Source organism: Pecten maximus, chromosome 6 (assembly GCF_902652985.1).
Source record: "Pecten maximus chromosome 6, xPecMax1.1, whole genome shotgun sequence".
Lineage (NCBI taxonomy): Eukaryota > Metazoa > Mollusca > Bivalvia > Pectinida > Pectinidae > Pecten > Pecten maximus.
This window is the reverse complement of record NC_047020.1, coordinates 43167283-43185579: the sequence shown is the minus strand read 5'-3', so window position 1 is coordinate 43185579 and position 18297 is coordinate 43167283. Positions and strand designations below refer to the sequence as shown.

The window sequence follows — 18297 nt, the reverse complement described above, 5'->3', positions numbered from 1 at the left end:
TTCCTATTTACATATTACTGTGCAAACAAATCACAGAAACTATAAAGAGCACATTCATAATTTGGCGGAATTATTTTCGTACAAAAATCGCTGAAATAAGATAACCGCTAAAATATGTACGTAAACAGTTATGAACCTGTTAGCCAATGTGAAGTAATTTGGCAAAATCATTTGATACATGTTCACAAGATGCATAAGATGTAGACTCAACATTTAGTTTGTTGGATGTATATGAAATTCTATTTTTTTTTTTACAGAAATACGTTGATCAGTTTTCATTATCACAGGTGTCAAATACGTAAAATATAATTCAGATCTACCTCTAATGATTCATAAGGCTAAGAGTGGTGATATGTATATGCCCGGGTACAATGTTCATCAGATATATTCAACTGATTAAATTCATGAATAGAAAGTGTTAATTTTTTAAAAATTTAATTAAGAAAGTATCTATAGTAATAACCTGTTTTCGGATTTATTCTGTATGTGAATATACTTTACGCTTCTTATTGTTAAATACAATGCGAGTGATTTGTATCAAAGTCTTCAGATAAATTATATAAAAAATAAATATAAATCATATTGAAGTGTACTTGTCATAAAGCTTACTAGAGTTAATAGTATTGAATGATAAAGATAAAAAGCCGAGTGAAATTGCATTATATTTGTCCAGTGGTTTATTTTTGAGAATTAGACCTAAACAATCTCAGTGAATTATATTAAATGGCAATGAACATCAAAATGATTTACCGTCATTTAGCTGTTTATAGGACATTTAACAATGCAATACCAATCAAAATGACCTAAAGTGACGAGTTTGACCTATCAATGATAGAACAATTAACAGCGTCTACTTTTTTTGCAGATGACAGAAATGTCATTCAACATTTAATGTGAACAATATAAGTGTATTTTTCTTCTACTGAAGTTCAATAGTTGAAGGGCTTAGATTTTATTTTTAATTTGACCGACATTCATTACACTCACAAATGTATCCCACTCCTGTTTTTATGACGACGGGTCTTGTGGGCCTCTTGTTTTTGCTCATTGGTTTGTTATGTTATATAGTTCCTTGATACTATAAAGTTTTCAGGTAAATATACAAGACAATAAAAAAAACAATAATTTTTCGGTATTAAAATCATTTTAATATACATATATATAATATTTGCCATTTGTTAAAAATGTATGGAAGAAAAAGTTTGTTATGTGAAGGTAAGGTTACAACAATAACGACATACATTTGGTATAAAAATCATACCGGTGCATAGATTAAGGGAGCTAATCGTGAGCGTGTTGTAAACAGATAAACATGTAGTGTTATATAAAATTTTATTACATAACGTCGCAGTTATATAACATATATACACATATTCACTTTCATCAAAAGTCTCGGTATCATGCATACGTTAATATGGAAAATAATAATAACCATTTTACAGTACTCTGGCGAAATGTGGGTCAACTAGTCATTAAAAATTGTAAGGAATTTTAACACGTTTTACATATAAATGTATAACGCCCATAATATAAAAGTTGTGTAGATATCTTGTGTCATGTCAAATTCATTTTTGAAAGAGGCTATTCAAGTTTCATGGAATTGAAGTAATGATCGGCGCAGTCTTTAGGAGGAAGGTCACACAGCTCGATTGTCACGAAGCAGAACAAGACTGTCACAATTGGATCTGAATGAACATCAGGACATTGAGCGATTGTCAAAGTAAATATTAAAACATTAAAATGAAATTTATCTCTCTCATTTGACGGATCTATTTGCTATAGGGAAACATACTACGATGGAATTCAATCTTATTGTTGAGCTCGGAATGTTTAACAACTATACATTAAATATGACACCATGTAATCCTTATGATTATCGGACCTTTAAGGCTACTTGCCATCCTTTTTTCAATTCTCTGGAAAGCGTACAGCCGGAGCTGCCATTCGGCGCTGACAACTTGCACACAATATTTCAAGCTCTGCAAAGCTAAGTCGACTGGAACACAACGAACGGAGTAGGTATCTTACTCAAAGATACACCACAAAATCCATACCAAGACCCAGACTGGTGATCCGGTGATCACCAGCCCAACGACCTACAACCAGACAACTGTTCCTCCAATTATTATATAAAAATATTCCTCATCACAACATCATTAGTTCTGGTGAGGCAATTTGCAGTAGTTTATTGCAGCTTGTTACTAAAATTACTATATATCTTATCAGGGAATAGATATTATGCTATTCTGTTGACATCTAATTGACTAACTATATACATTAAAACATTTATACATTATAAATTATCTCCCATACTAAAACTGTATATATTTGAGATCTATATCATTTCGCTACGGCAGATATTTTATTTGTGCTACAAAAAGAAAAATAAAGAGTTACGTTTTTATCCAACAACATTTTCTCTTAATAATTAACTATTTGAACTTCTACTGAAAATGGATGATGAAACGAAGAAACGGACGGACGGACGGACGGACAGATAATATAAATGACCAGATATTTTATAAATATATAGATATATAAGCACGACATTGTTACATTAAAGATACCACATCCATTCAACTCTCTTAGCAAGTGAGACGCTGTGAGCGGAAGGAGAGACATACACACACACTGGTTTTCTCGAGACGTTGGTATAAAAAGTCAGATATAGACATGAACATTGAACACTGTCCTGAGTTAAGGTAAAAAAATAAGTTTGCGGAATGATCACAGAGTGAAAAACGTCAACCATTAAAGTAGAAAAAATGACGTCACAACAACTAGATACATTGAAATGTGAACAAAACCTTTGTTACCGAGTATAACGGTATGGCTTTCGATTGTAAACCTCCCCTTATATCCTAGCCTTTTGCACCACATCGAGAATGAGACTCTTATCCAGACTAGAATCGTCATAGATAAGATGTTAGATCTTTGTTGCAGAGAGTCACCAACTATGACTTTGGGACTGATCCGCGGTTTGATGGTGTCAGTCGTGGCTGTCATGCGCTCTCTATCATACCTGAGTTTCCTATTCATTCCACAAGGAAGAAAACACTTCGCTTTGCCAATACACGACGGTTCCGAATAGGTTATCAAAACACTCTTTTACTTCATAACCATTAAAATCTACTCCTCTATAGTTGCTTGTAGTCTTTGCCAATGAAACCAATCAATAATCCATCAATACACTGTGAATGGTACCGACCATTCCATTGTCCCACGCGGACATTCAATGGACTGTTTGTCCATCATATTCTGTGTCCAGTTAAACGCTGTGTCCATCATTGCTGGCCGTCGTTATCGATTTCTGATGAAGTCGCGTCCTCAAAGAGCATTTCAACACTAAACGTTTCCCGGAATGTTCTCTGTGCCCTCCTCTTGTGAGGGTTGTCGATAAAGTCCCTCGGCAAATACAATCTGTTAAACAACAATTAACAATAAACAACGTTTAGTGTAGCCGTTCCCATCTATTTCTCGTTGAATGGTGTCATGTTATTACCAATGGAAATTTTTTTTTCTGAAAATTGTTCGAAAACATTAATGAAATATACAAACGATTTTTTTGTATATTATCATTGAATATGGAGGAAATAAGGTAAAGTCATAAACAATCAATAACAAAAAAAAAGAAAAAAAAAAATGAAAGTATCATGCTTGGTAATTAGGACATGTATATATTTGTCCATAGTTTACTCAAAACAGTCGTTTTGCATTGTCTACCCTTTACCATTGCAAATGTAATATTGTTTTCTTTTACTGGCACTACGTTGTTTTGATCACGAATGTAGTCGAGATACTGTACAAAATATAGACAAACTGACCTAGATGGGTAAAAATTCAATAAAGGTAGGTTTTATTATGCATAATATATTAACTGGATGTACGCCATTTTCAAGCATTCCACCATTCTTTAAGCTATCTTAATAAAAACAACTCGCTAAACTTATTTAAAAAGACAATTTCCAAAACGAAGTACCGTAAAAGATCTTTGACCTTTATCTAATTTGTCAAGTAGCTTTCTGCAAATACATTTCAAGGTCCCGTTCACATTTTACTACAGACGTCTCCTTGACATATTACCAGCATGTAAATTCCGCTGGGCACATGGTGGCAGTATAACGAGGGTTTATTGTGTATATACCAGATCATGGTAAACGCTTACCTGTTGTCCGTAACGAAAGACGTGTAGAACCAGAAATAGAAAGCACAATTATCGTAAACTCGGGGAATCTTTTTCTGGAAAGGGAAAAAAAACAAAAATAATTGTTTAACCAGATTTTATATGTATTTTCAATTAGGCAATACTCTTGAAATCTTTTCTTTCTGGAAAAGACAAATCTAAACAATTGTTTAACCAGATTTCATATGTACTGTATCATGGGACAAAAAGCAAAATTATTGTAACGAAAAGCGGAATTACAAATTATCGTACAAATACATGTTGTATGTCAATCAAATTAAGATAATACAGCCAGATAACAAATTATAATTTTTTCAAAATTAACAGCTTACTGTTCTCTATAATTAAAACTTTGAGGAATTTCCGGATTTCATATAATCAGAAATACAATAGCTAAGAAAACAATCAACAAATCTAACTATACCTACCGACGATGATTTAAATCTGACTTTCACATCGTTCTCCAAAACAGGACTGTCATCGTCTACGGTAATAGTTATTCTATCCTCCTCCTTATTATGGGAATACTGTAGACAGAAATACATAGGTGTAACGACGACGACGACGACAACGACAACGACGACGATGACGACGATGACGACGACGACGACAACGATAAGGTTTTTACTCAGAAACATTTCACATCGATTCTAATTTGCTTACAACAAATAACTTTGCATTAAAATAACAAGTTATGCCTCACAAGAACTTAAAACATCTAACTTTTAAATTTACAACTCTAAACTCGTTTTCGTCTGGAAACACATACAATATCCCTTTTTGAAAATGTTTGCACCGTCATTTTGTATTTAAGAAATGTCTGCAATTTTCTGAGATTTCTCTATTATCCCTAAAAAGAAACATGAATGTTTGGAAAATATATAACAACCTCTGATACCTGTTTCATTTGAATAACATTGATAGCCCTGGATGGAAAACATATTGTCTCTTTAAGTGGGATACACCAACGCACACTCAAACCTTCAATTATTGAATGTTACAAGCAAAGTCAATACTTATTTCACCTCATCAGTTTGTGTTTTAAAATCTAAGGAAATGCATAGTCGATCAGCAAAGTAACATGATAATCCTGTTACTCGGGATGCTTATGTTTAATTCTGAGGAAGGGTAATTAAACTATTGTGTTATTAGAGCAATTGTGTAACAGATCTGAACAATGAGTAGACACGATTGATTGTTACTTACTTTACATCGGTTATTATTGTGTAAGCTGCACTTGAATACCCCACTTGACGATGGTATGTATACTTCCATGGATAGATCCGATCCATCTCCTTTACCTACGCCTAGTACAAACGACACATATACATTGTATACGCCTATGGCAAACGTGATGTAGACATAGGAAAATCATCTACATTCAGAGCACGCTTTATCAGCAATTAAAACTTAAACCATATTTCATGAACTTATTTTCAAACATATTCTAAAAGTCGAATTTATTGCGATGAATATTTACAATGGATTTTTTTTCTCTGTCTTAAAGTCACCTTTGCTCTGGAGGTAAATCCAGAATATCCATTCCAATAACTTCAACGGAAAGCTTGATTGACTTTTTAAACAGAATATATTGCAATGTATTATTACAATGGATTTATTTCTCCGTCTGAAAGTCACTTTTGCTCTCGAAATAAATCCGGAATATCAATTCAATTCGACTTAAAGCTTGACTGAATTTTTAAACAGAATATATTGCAATGTATTATTACAATGGATTTATTTCTCCGTCTGAAAGTTACTTTTGCTCTCGAAATAAATCCGGAATATCAATTCAATTCGACATAAAGCTTGATTGACTTTTTAAACAGATTATTTCTTCATAACAATGTTACAATGATAAAACGAAGTATATTGACTGTTTTAATTCAACACAATAAACTGCTTTCTTTACTCCCACTTAATTTAACTTCAACATAACGACGATCAACTATACCTTTGATGGCAGTAATGTTGACTGTCTTTAGCTTTAAGTATCGGACTGGAGGTAACGTCCAATCTAGTTCCCACTTCACTTTCTCATAATATTCCACATACCGGCACTAAAATACAGAATTTATGTGTTGTTATTGAGTTTACGCACTGCTCGTAACCTTTCTGCAGTACAGAAGTGTCATATATATTGATTAAGCAATAAAGAAGTCGTCTTTTTGCGTAAGCTCCAGTTTTTGGCAAGTCGCTATCTTTTGCCACAGCAGAAAAATCATGCCACAGTGTAGGAACAGTTTTCCTTTCATCATTGGGCGATTACAGAGTGTTTTTTCTTCAGATTGTACCTCATAATCAAAATTGTATATCACCTGAGATGCGTGTAATAATATCCATGTAAATTATGGCGCAAAATGAGCAGTAATTAGACATAATTTTAGAATGCGGTGAGAATTTCATACCATTTTAATAATTCATCATCAAAACTTTAATATTATCTGAACTACATGTTTCATAACGACACGGAATTACCATACTTGACTTCAATATGCAAAATAATGCAAACCTTACAATATTAACAGACATGGTTAACAGTACAACTTTAATTGTTAGCCTACGGCTAATTGCCTTAGGCAAATATAGCTTTGCTAACGGACGTATGATATATACGGATATACATGTATATACAAATTCGAAACAAAATATATAACATATAGTGAATCCGAATAAAATATTTTTAGACATGTCTCATATTTTAGATTTTGGAAATTTAACATTTGGTTTTGTTTTACGGCCTATTAACAGCCAGGGTCATTTAAGACGTGCCTGGTTTTGGAGGAGGAGGAAAGCCGGAGTACCTGGAGAAAAACCACCGGCCTCGGTCAGTACCAGGCAACTGCCCAACGTTGGTTTCGAACTAGCAACCCTGAGGTGGAGGGCTAGTGATAAAGTGTTGGGACACCTTAACCACTCGGCCACCGCGGTCCCAAATTTAATATTAACTTTCCACACCAATAAAACTTTAATGAAAATGACCTTTAGCTATCTTTGTGCATAGATATTTAAAGACAATAGGTTTGCATGGCCTTTAGATCTATTTAAAACTGTCATATAAATCATCAGAGATATTGTTAAAGTTTAGTTTTAATTCATTAAATAAATTAAATAAATTCCTATGTATGCGGCTAGTGTTATAATGAATTCCATTATTTTTGATTTATTTTATTTTTTAAGCCTCATGAAATATTCTTAATGAATATATTTAATTATATTAGATCATATTATGATACATGTATAAATGAAAAATGAATATTTCATTACATGTGATTCTTACTCAGCTTCCTCATGAACAAACGTTTATCATTGATCCAATCTGATGAATATTTTCATTGTGATGATATTGTCAAAAGATACATTCAAGCAAATAGGGATAAAAAGAATTGAGTTACACAAGCAAATGTTAAATAGTCGATATTACTAAAGGCCAGATGTGTTGACACTTAGAAGGCTCACTTAAAAAGCAGGTCAAATAAGTTTTCAAAATCTGAATGATTAGATGCAATAGATGCAAAATTCAAGAAGCGTTAATATGTTTACACTGTTGGGTGCCATAAGAACGTCATGTACATGTGAATATTTGTGAATGTGTTAAAAGATTAAATTTTCGATACCAACTTTAAAATATCATCAATCGTGAATCAAGCATTTCATATAAAAACAAGAGATCCCAGAGGGATCTTGGCGCCCACCATTGAATGATCTTTATAGGTTCCATGTCAGATTGATCTTTTCTCTACTTTTCCCTTCCTCTAAGTCTTACTAATCTGGGTAAATTCAGAAACAGCCCTCTAGTACTTTTCAAACAAGGGGAACCTATATATAAAATTTAAGATTTAGCGATAACGGCTGTCTGTTGTTTTCGGATTGATCCCAAAATGCAACACCAGGGACCAAGGGGAACCTACATATGAAATTTGAGAAAGATCCCTTCAGTACCTTCTGTAAAATAGCGATAACAAACTTCAATTGTCAAAATCCAAGATGGCTGCCTGTCGGCCATGTTGTTTTCCTATTGGTCCCAAGATGCAATATGCAGAACTACAGACCAAGGGGAACTTATAAAAATGTTTGAGAAAGATCCCTTCAGTACTTTCTGAGAAATAGCGATAACAAACTTCAATTATCAAAATCCAAGATGGCTGCCTGTCGGCCATGTTGTTTTCCGATTGGTCTCAAAATGCAATATGCATAAATAGGCACCAAGGGAAACATACATATGAAATTTGAGAAAGATCCCTTCAGTACCTTCTCAGAAATAGCGATAACAAACTTCAATTGTCAAAATCCAAGATGGCTGCCTGTCGGCCATGTTGTTTTCCGATTGGTTTCAAAATGCAATATGCATAACTAGGCACCAAGAGGAATCTAAATATGAAATTTGAGAAAGATTCCTTCAGTCCTTTCTCAGAAATAGCGATAACAAACTTCAATTATCAAAATCCAAGATGGCTCCCTGTCGGCCATGTTGTTTTCCGATTGGTCTCAAAATGCAATATGCATAACTAGGCACCAAGGGGAGCCTACATATGAAATTTGAGAAAGATCCCTTCAGTACTTTCTCAGAAATAGCGATAACAAACTTCAATTGTCAAAATCCAAGATGGCTGCCTGTCGGCCATGTTGTTTTCCGATTGGTCTCAAAATGCAATATGCATAACTAGGCACCAAGGGAAACCCACATATGAAATTTGAGAAAGATCCCTTCAGTACTTTCTGAGGATTAGCGATAACAAGAATTGTTTACGGACGGACGGAGGGACGGACGGACGGAGGGACGGAGGGACGGAGGGACGGACGGACGACGGACCACGGACGCAGGGCGATTTGAATAGCCCACCATCTGATGATGGTGGGCTAAAAAATATGAATTGCGACATTTTGTTTTCTTTGAATCGTGTTATATATCACGTACCTGACTAGGTGTTTCCACGCCTTGGAAAGTACTCCCTACATTTAACTCCGTCCTTCTTTTTCCGAAATAGTCAAGACTTTGCTGTAAAATACAGAATCAATATTACAGACAGATAAAAAAAAAAAAAAAAAAACAAGCAAAAAAACAACAACAAACAATCAAGAAAAAAAAATCATTACATATATTGACTTTCATTATGTCAATGATTCAATTATGTGACGAAACATGTTAAGTATTACTTTTGATGCTTACAGATGAATTTTCATTAAACAAATGTCTTTTGTTTTACTGTTTTATTGTTTGAAATTCCATACAAGGATAGGAGGATCATTTTGACATTGATATGAGTATAAACGCCTAGATCCATATTGCAATGTAGTAGTGTCTGCTATGTCATTGCAAACGATTTTTCGAGGACTGTCTAGCGTCACCAAAACGTTTGTTCTTTCGATGATCTTGCAATATTTGTGAGGCTAGAGGAAAAGAAAAAGCGTTGATGTGACACTGATTGCAATTTGCGTTTATGGTCTTATAAAGAACATTCCTTCTGGTAATACTCATAAAGCAGAACTAAATGCACTCATGATTATGTTAGTCTTAAAAAGAATATATCCGCTTAATATTGAAAAAATGATATTATAACAGATGAAGATACAGACGCTGGAAAAAATATCCGAGTGGAAATACATAAGGGATCTTGGACAGAGTAATTGAACCCAAGGGACATCAGATCACATAACAGAAACCTACATATATTCCTTTGGGTTTTCTGCACTCCATCGGGCAATCGTCATGTTGTCTCGTGTTCAAAACTGTACACAAACAACACAAAATAAGGTTGTCGGACATACAGACCTCAGTGAAGAGTCCGTTTCTATTTGCATTTGATCAGAAACATCATCAAAAACTTAGCTACGTCTTGGTTTGGTATGCTTAAAAAAACTTTTTTTTTTGTGAAAAATAATCATTGTAGAATATATTGCCTCTGTCAGCAGTATTCCTTTCATTTCCTGTGCTACCGTCAGTAGTCTTCCTTTGAATCAGACAGGTTTTTTCTTCAAACCTATACATCTTAATTATGATCGACGCCAATGTTAAATGAACCAGATCGGATCCATTGGACCCGAAGAGCTGACAAAAAGAATATCACATGATTTTTCCTCTGTTATTTAATACTAAACCACCGGATCTTCATTTACTTCTCAAAATCAATATGTTGTGATGTTTTGATCGATGGAGCCAGAGGATTTTTGTTGGTGGTGTGAAAAACGTCGGTTTCGTGCACAAAGAACCCAGCTGGGTGTAAATACGAAATCGAAGATAATTCTGCAATTTGTGTGGTGGCCTTTGTGAAAATGCAAAAAACCCAAATGATGAAGGAAAGATAACGTTATCCGATACATAGACCAAAGACTTTTTCCCGGAGCCACCGTCTATAGCGAACCAGTGATATTCATACGACTTGATCAAAGCTGTCGACAGTTACATAGTCCTGGACTTAAAAAGGTTGATGTCTACCGCACATCACAAAATACACATGCAGAACACGCGATATTGTCCCCAGACCATATGCAGTACTTATGAAGTCTTTTGATACGTTTTTGGTGAAAAGCACTTTAGGCCCATATCACCACTGGCTAGTCTTAGAAGGACGAAACAGCATTATGAAGCCGTTTAATTAATTTTATCGAATAAGGTTCTTTTCTCATCCCTTTCGACTGTGTGGGTATTATTCTGTTTAGAAATATTTAAGGACATTATATTTTAGAGACCAGAAATATAGAGGTTGTGTTTCGTGATAGCGTTTCAATTAGAACGACAGAAATACAGGAAGCTTGTATCGGAATTGGGAGAGGAAGCTTTGGAACAATACCCACAGGGAGTAACAATGGATACTATGACCGAGATTCTAATCAGAGAAACATCGATCCTTTTTTTATTTTTTTTTATTTCAGTGCCATTGTGCAAAATATAGCATTTAGATGACAAATAATGATTGATTTGAGGGTAACTTAACACCAAGTAACACTTATTGTTTTTTCTCTGTGAACGCGGCTACGGTAGCAAAATAGTACGGTCTACAGTGTAATGTGGACTATCCTATATGAGCTTTGTTTATGAACGATCAATATCCGCGCGTCACCTTGACCTCTGAGTGAATGGTACGCATGGATACCTGTGCTTCGTTGAACAGCTCTGTGTGTATAAGCCAAATGCAAATCATGGTTCCGGTCCGTCCTTTCCCGCCTTTACAATGCACTGCTATTACGTTTTTGTCATCTGCCGCGAGCCATTCTCTAACGTCAAGACAAAATGCCATCATGTCCCTGAAACAAAACATTTGATACAATATAAGTCATTATTTTACTACTTAAAGGGATATTCCTTCGTTTGAATAAAGTGTATGTCACCAAAATGAAACTTAATTGGAAATATGTATTTTTTACAAATAGTAAAAGTTATGATCTTTAAATTAATACGACAGTTTTACTCTCAAAGGAAACCAAAGTTTTACAAGTATCAAATCATAAAAATTCTCGATTCGACCCGAAGTATCACTAATTACCGTATAGCCAGACGGTATTTGTGTACGAAACGTCATTTTTCTGTACATTTTGACAGTACTTTCATTACTGGTAGGCACAAAGACTCATATAATCCTCATTCGGGCATGTATTTTATCAATGGGAGGTTTTACAAGCTTCTGATGTCCGAACGAAGGAATGCCCCTTTAAGAAATCCTAAATCTTTTTTTACAAATATCCGTATATGTTAAGATTTAAGTAACATTTTTACAGTATAATTTAATAATAAAATAACGTAATGATCACCAGTATGCTTTCCTAACTATAGTGCATAGACTCCAAATGACGATATAGAAAATAAACTGATACAGTATTTTTTCCAATACAAATACATTATACTTAAAAAGACAAAAAATATTGCATGTTTCACTAAATTTTTGCTATTTTAAGCATCATCTCTGACAAACCTACTTTAATCTAGGGACGTTATGATCATCAATCTTCACTTTCCGGACTTGCTTGTGGAATATGGATCTATCGTAATTGAGCTCACCTAAAACAGGAATAGATAATGAGTTTTAGACTGTTTATATTTCTAAATAAATCTACAAGCCTATACTGCCGTTAAAATTTTCATTGCAAAGCAATATGAATCATCTATAAGAACCTATCCCGACATAGGTAAAATTGACAAATGTGAATATCGATTATATTGATCAGTGTTCATTTCCCTATATACATTGTAGATTTATTGTAATTAACGATAAGCTATATAACAAATACATGTACAAAACACATTGATAATATTTTATCTGTGCTTAAATATCTACATTCTTTTGAATCAATACTATGATATGTTATTACGTTCTATTTCTCTATGATGCATGACCTGATTATAAACAATACATGTATTCCTCCAATATACGTTTCATAACATCATTGAAAACAAAATTAAGATATATTTGTTATGCAATTGAAAATAAATTAAAATGAAGGTTCTGTAATCAGATTAGAAACTCTATGTACCTGTGTGAAATACATCCAATGGGGATTGCTTACTTATATAAAATATGCTATTTGATGAAATAAATGATGGATAAAACAATGAAATATTAAAGAGCATTGATACCAGGAATTAATGTATGTCACTTACTACAAAGGTCGTAGACACGGTAATGATCTGTGTGTTTGGTGTCAAGGAATTTAGCAACTGCCTGAATAAACATAGAAAAAACAATATACATAAACAAAACTATACATAAATCTATTTAATGAAAATTATCAAATTTCATCAACTTCACGGAGGCACACACAATGATGTGTAAATGTGACTTTTGATGCAAGATGTAATTAATTCCTAGAAGGACAAACAGCCGTATGGTGCATATTAATTTATTTTTTGATGTACTGTATCTAACTTCCAATTTGTAATATTTCAATTTCTACTCAAGTTTGACTCGGTGAAACTAGCAAACTTAATCTGTTTCATTTGCTAATGAATTTGACCAGATTAACACTGATCAGTGCGTATGAATACATGGTTAAGGGGAGAGACAAAATCCTTCCGCGGAACGATTTAACTTTTTCTACATTGTTGTTATAAACATGGAATAATTATTAAAATTATCAAATTTATAATGTATTCTTGTATTGTAGGAAAAACCAGATATGCTAAATACTTCTATTTTGACAAAATAATGCTGTTTTTTAATCCTAAAATGGCGGACTATTTTACTCGACCGACTAGACATGCACAATCCGGAACTCCTCGGGCTTTTCCTCATTTGGACTTGCACAAGCTTCGAGACATTAATATCTAGACAAAGTTTTTTATTCGAAAACAAAAAACCAATTGAAATATAAGGATTGCATCTTGATTTGGTCAATTTCATGGGTTCATGAATTGAGTTGTTCTTGAGACAAATTCAACATGAACTGCTTCGCAGTTCATTAAATTTGTCTCAAGAGCAACTCAATTCATGAACCCATGAAATCGACCAAATCAAGATTCTATCCTTAATTGAAAATTTATAACATCGTGTGTGTGTTTTATACAATCCATTAAGATGTTTTAAAACGGAGCATTTTCTTCTTTGGTGTCCTCAGCGGTTGGCATTCCGACCGTCATGAATCGGGGTTAAAAAGCAGATCAAGAAAGTAAACAAAATTTGTTAAAACAAAACATAAATGCATAATTTTGAATAAAGAATTCTATATCTGTAACATATCTTTTCATGATACGATAGAACAAAATTAACAAAACTGCAGGAAAAATTTGCAATTTCATTTTGTCAATGAACCTTGTTCATAAGATAGAATGAAATACAACTTAAAGATGGATGCCTTAAACAATATCAAAACAATAGTAAAGTAATCATTTAAACTGAAAATATGTAACAAACCATGCAAAGATAAAGTAAGTTTTAAGAAAGTTATCTTAGATGGAAAACAAATACAAATCAAAAATTAAAAAGAGAAAAGGTAAAAAAGGGGTTCCAAACCCCATCCTCAGGATACAGTGCTCTTAAATCAATAAAAAAGAAACCAAAATCAAGAAATTACAACAATCATTAAATAGATGCAATAAATCCTTTGATAAAAACAGTCGTGTCGAAGTACCACGAAATATTTCAATAATTTACGAATTATATAAAAACGATGACAAATATTGGAATATTTTGGCCACATATGAATACCATTTTCTTTAACAGCATTCGAAAAAAATTGCATTAAATTTTATTTTCACTACAGGAAAATAAGCAAGCGTACACCTACCATGATATCAAGACATAGAATCTTAAAGACCAAGAGTTAAAGACAGGGGCAGAAATCAATGAAGGTTAATACACCGAAAACAGCAAAATAGTTGAGGTCGGACCAAGAGCTAGAGTTTAGTAAAAAGGGTTAGCGTTTCATGTGCCATATGTGTGGCTTATGTTATATGTCGGAAACTTGATCAATGTCCGGGAAGCTGTTGCTTACTAATATACACAGACAAAATTTCTTAATGTCAATTGAGGTTGAATTCAAGTCAATTTCATGTGAAAATTATAGGTCAAATTGTCCTGAATATAGCAAAATATTCCATTCATGTCAAGAGAACAGAAACTGACATGACAATTTCTTAATGTGAAATTGACCAAGAAATTGACATGAAACTGACCTGAAAATGTATAGGTCATTTTAAGGTCAAATTCGAATTTTGCATGCGTATATATCTGATATGTTCGAGAAACTGAACAATTGTACGGGTCGCAAAGAAATTAAATAAGTCTTTTATCATGTTAAACACTTCAATGGCTATCGAATTAACAAGACGTCGAACCTCAAAATGTCTATTAACATTGATGCAGTTATTATTGGTTCATATGACATCAGTACTTTAATTTTGTATCCGTGAGTTTATTTTTTTAACGTTGACATTCTGATGTAATAACATGAAGATAAATACAAGCAAGGATCATATACTCCCTAAACTGAAAATATATCTCATATTATCAAGTATCATAATTACTCATTGAGCATTAGGCAAGGGTTGACCAAAACGCATGAAACGACAGAATTCAAAAAGGATACTTAGTCGAAAAGGGAGGCATTGGAAGGCTAAACTCAATACCATAAACAAATACAGCATATACACACTCTGACGTTTAGAAGCAAATATTCTATACAATATTTAAATAAGAATCACGAATAAGAGTAAAACGAATATTGTTGTATGTATTACTGTTACATTATAGTTACAAGGGCCAACAAGGGAAGATTTGAAAGCACCAAACCACAAAAGAAAGTACACACAATATTTCATTTTATACAGTATATATTCATTTTACATGTACAAGGTATGTGTTAGTACTTTCTCATTGTTGTATATTATATATACGTATTTTGACTTATATCCATTGTTTATATCAATTGTCATTTCCATAGTTTATATCCATTGTTTATATCCATTGTTCATTTCCATTGTTATATCCATAGTTTATATCCATTGTTTATATCCATTGTTCATTTCCATTGTTATATCCATAGTTTATATCCATTGTTTATATCCATTGTTCATTTCCATTGTTATATCCATTGTTTATTTCCATAGAAAATCAACAAACGGCCAGAGAAATTGAGACATATTATTCTGATAACTGACCAAATATTGTATCTATAATATTTATACCACTTTAATTGAAATTTATATAATTTTCATACGATATCTAGTCGTAGAAAATTGTCTGTGCCTAATTACCTTTTCAACAATAGCTGACAGTTAACAATAGTTCATGTTTATGTAACTGCACACTGTACTTGTAATTTTTATATTGATTGTCTTTTCAAACATTACCGTTCTTTGTCCATATAGACAAACCACTTTGTTCAGATATTCATCTATATTAAAAATCATGAATGTTAATTAAAATGCACATAATACAAATGTTACAATTCTGGTTATTTTAGTTATGAATATATTGGCAATGTTACATAGGATGACGTATCAGTATTAACTGAATGCGATATATCTTTGAAATCATCATATAACCAAAGGGCTATTTTAAACTCATCTCTACCACATTGATGAACAGTCTTATTTTTTTTACTGGTGTAGGTCGATATAACAGAGCCACTAGGGCTTACTCCAATTTAATTTCTTATGACCTTTCCTGTCCTGTGAATTGGAAAATAAATTAATTCAAAGTACGTATTATTGCTATTGAAACATAAACATTAAAGAGGCATTCCTTAGTTCGGACATCAGAATCTTGCACAATTTTGCTGTTGAAATCTACGTCCGAACGATGATTATTTTGAGTGTTTGTGGCTACAAGTAATGCAATTAACGCCGGAATGTACAGAAAAAGGGCGTATTGAAGACAAATACTGTATTGTCTTTAGTAATTAGTGATACTTTGGGTCGAATTAAGAATTTTTAAGAATAAATACTCGAAGAACTTTGGTTTATCTTGAGAGTTAAATCGTATTAATGTAAAGATTATAACTTTTACTACTTGGTAAAAATACATATTTTCCAGTAAGTTTACTTTTGACGACCTAAACTTTATTCAAACGAAGGAATGCCCCTTTATATATATTTAACTCAATAATTCTGGCAGGACTTTCAAATTCATGAGGATCTACTTGAAGCTTCTTGACAGATACATTGGTTTTAAAAACAATGTGATTCAGACAGGCATAAAAGCTCCCCAGGTTTTTCCACAGTGTATTTTAACCGCTGACATTCAAATGCCATCTGAACGCGACCTTTTCTGCAGGATTTTAAGATAGAGACTCTAAAAGTAACATAATGCCTATAATTAGTTTGAAATTTCGTGTGCGTGTGTTTTTTGTTTTGCTCTTTGTGTGCGTGTGTTTTTTGTTTTGTTTGTTGTTGTTTTTTGGTCAAATTCCTGCTTCCAAAATCACAAAGGTTTCAAACTAATTAGCGTGAGTCCATGATATTGATCACGATGCTATCACGTGCAGTTTCCATGTACGAACAATCATCCATTGAGTTTTGAAATGATACTTTCTCTTTTAATATGTCTGACTGAAATATATTTGTATCTAATAATTAAAAATACTTCTAACAAAAACTCTTGATTTGTTTTACGTCATATTACATTTTGATACTCAATTTGTCAATGGAATAAACACAATATCCTTCTATACTACCTTTGGTATTCGTATTCGAACGCACCTGTGTTGAAAAAAACATGACAGTTTGTAAGATAGGTTTTGATTGGGCAATCGTTTACTAACACTATTTCTAATTGGCTTCAAGGCAGACAAACATCAACAGTCAGTGTTTCATTCCTCATTCCAAAGTGATCGACTAATCTGAAAAGGTAATGTTTCTCAAGAATTGTTTTGCACACCGTAAAACATCTGTCTGGGAAGAGAGGAGGGGGGTCATATTCCGAAAACATCGCATTCAAATTCAGGTTGGGTGCTGTTAAGGAGGATTGCAGAAGATGTCACAATACGCATACTTACAACTAATTGTTTCAAATGTTCCGACTAGAACAAAATATCATATTATATAATGTACATCATGAGAGAGGGAAGGGAATATAGTATTGATGAACGACATGCAGAATTGATAAGTTGAATGAAGCAGAGGAAGCAGTCTATTTGTATTCAAAGTCTTGCGGATGATATGGCCTACCTATTTCTAATTCATAAAAAATGATATTCCTTGATAATGATCCGTTAGCCTAGCTCATTAATAATTTAACTGGAAAGCGTATGTTAAGTTTGCATACTGTTTTATAATTTACGGCGTGTGTTTTGTAGTGTAGGAGAGCGGCGATGCGTTTCAGAACAAACAATAGAGATGATCAGTATTATCCGAACGAAATAACATACTTTCTTATGCAATAAGCTACTTACATGTAGTAATTCTTACTTTGATGAAATATGCTTTTGACATGTTTGGCAATGGTTTTGTTTAAAATATCTACCGTGAACCAAATTCTCGTCAGCTGAATGGCCGCAAGGCCGTAATAGCGGACGGAAAATCCGTTAGATAAATAAATAACCAGATTATGTTACTCCGATAAATTGAAAATTAATCAAGACTTCCTGCTTTAAGATTAAGAACCATACTTGCAATCTTGACATTTTGAAAATGTTCTGATGATTGTGTTAAGGTACACCCGTTGTTAATTTCATATGTCTCG

At 33.2% G+C, this 18297-nt stretch overlaps 1 protein-coding gene across 2 annotated transcripts in view; it reads right to left on the bottom strand.

The window, feature by feature from the left end:
• Positions 1 to 1335: 1335 nt before the first annotated feature.
• LOC117329846 (phosphatidylinositol 3,4,5-trisphosphate 3-phosphatase TPTE2-like) overlaps positions 1336 to 18297 on the bottom strand; it is a 37040-nt gene continuing 20078 nt past the window's right edge. The window contains exons 7-16 of one of the 2 annotated variants that reach the window (XM_033888021.1): positions 17612 to 17635; positions 12780 to 12840; positions 12098 to 12179; positions 11278 to 11428; positions 9102 to 9182; positions 6138 to 6243; positions 5390 to 5490; positions 4612 to 4710; positions 4166 to 4239; positions 1336 to 3420 (exon numbers count right to left, since the gene is read on the bottom strand). In XM_033888021.1, the coding sequence (XP_033743912.1) occupies positions 3285 to 3420; positions 4166 to 4239; positions 4612 to 4710; positions 5390 to 5490; positions 6138 to 6243; positions 9102 to 9182; positions 11278 to 11428; positions 12098 to 12179; positions 12780 to 12840; positions 17612 to 17635 (915 nt within the window). In that variant the 3' untranslated portion in view covers positions 1336 to 3284. The remainder of the gene's footprint in view (positions 3421 to 4165; positions 4240 to 4611; positions 4711 to 5389; positions 5491 to 6137; positions 6244 to 9101; positions 9183 to 11277; positions 11429 to 12097; positions 12180 to 12779; positions 12841 to 17611; positions 17636 to 18297) is intronic. The other variant, XM_033888022.1, reaches the window with a different exon arrangement.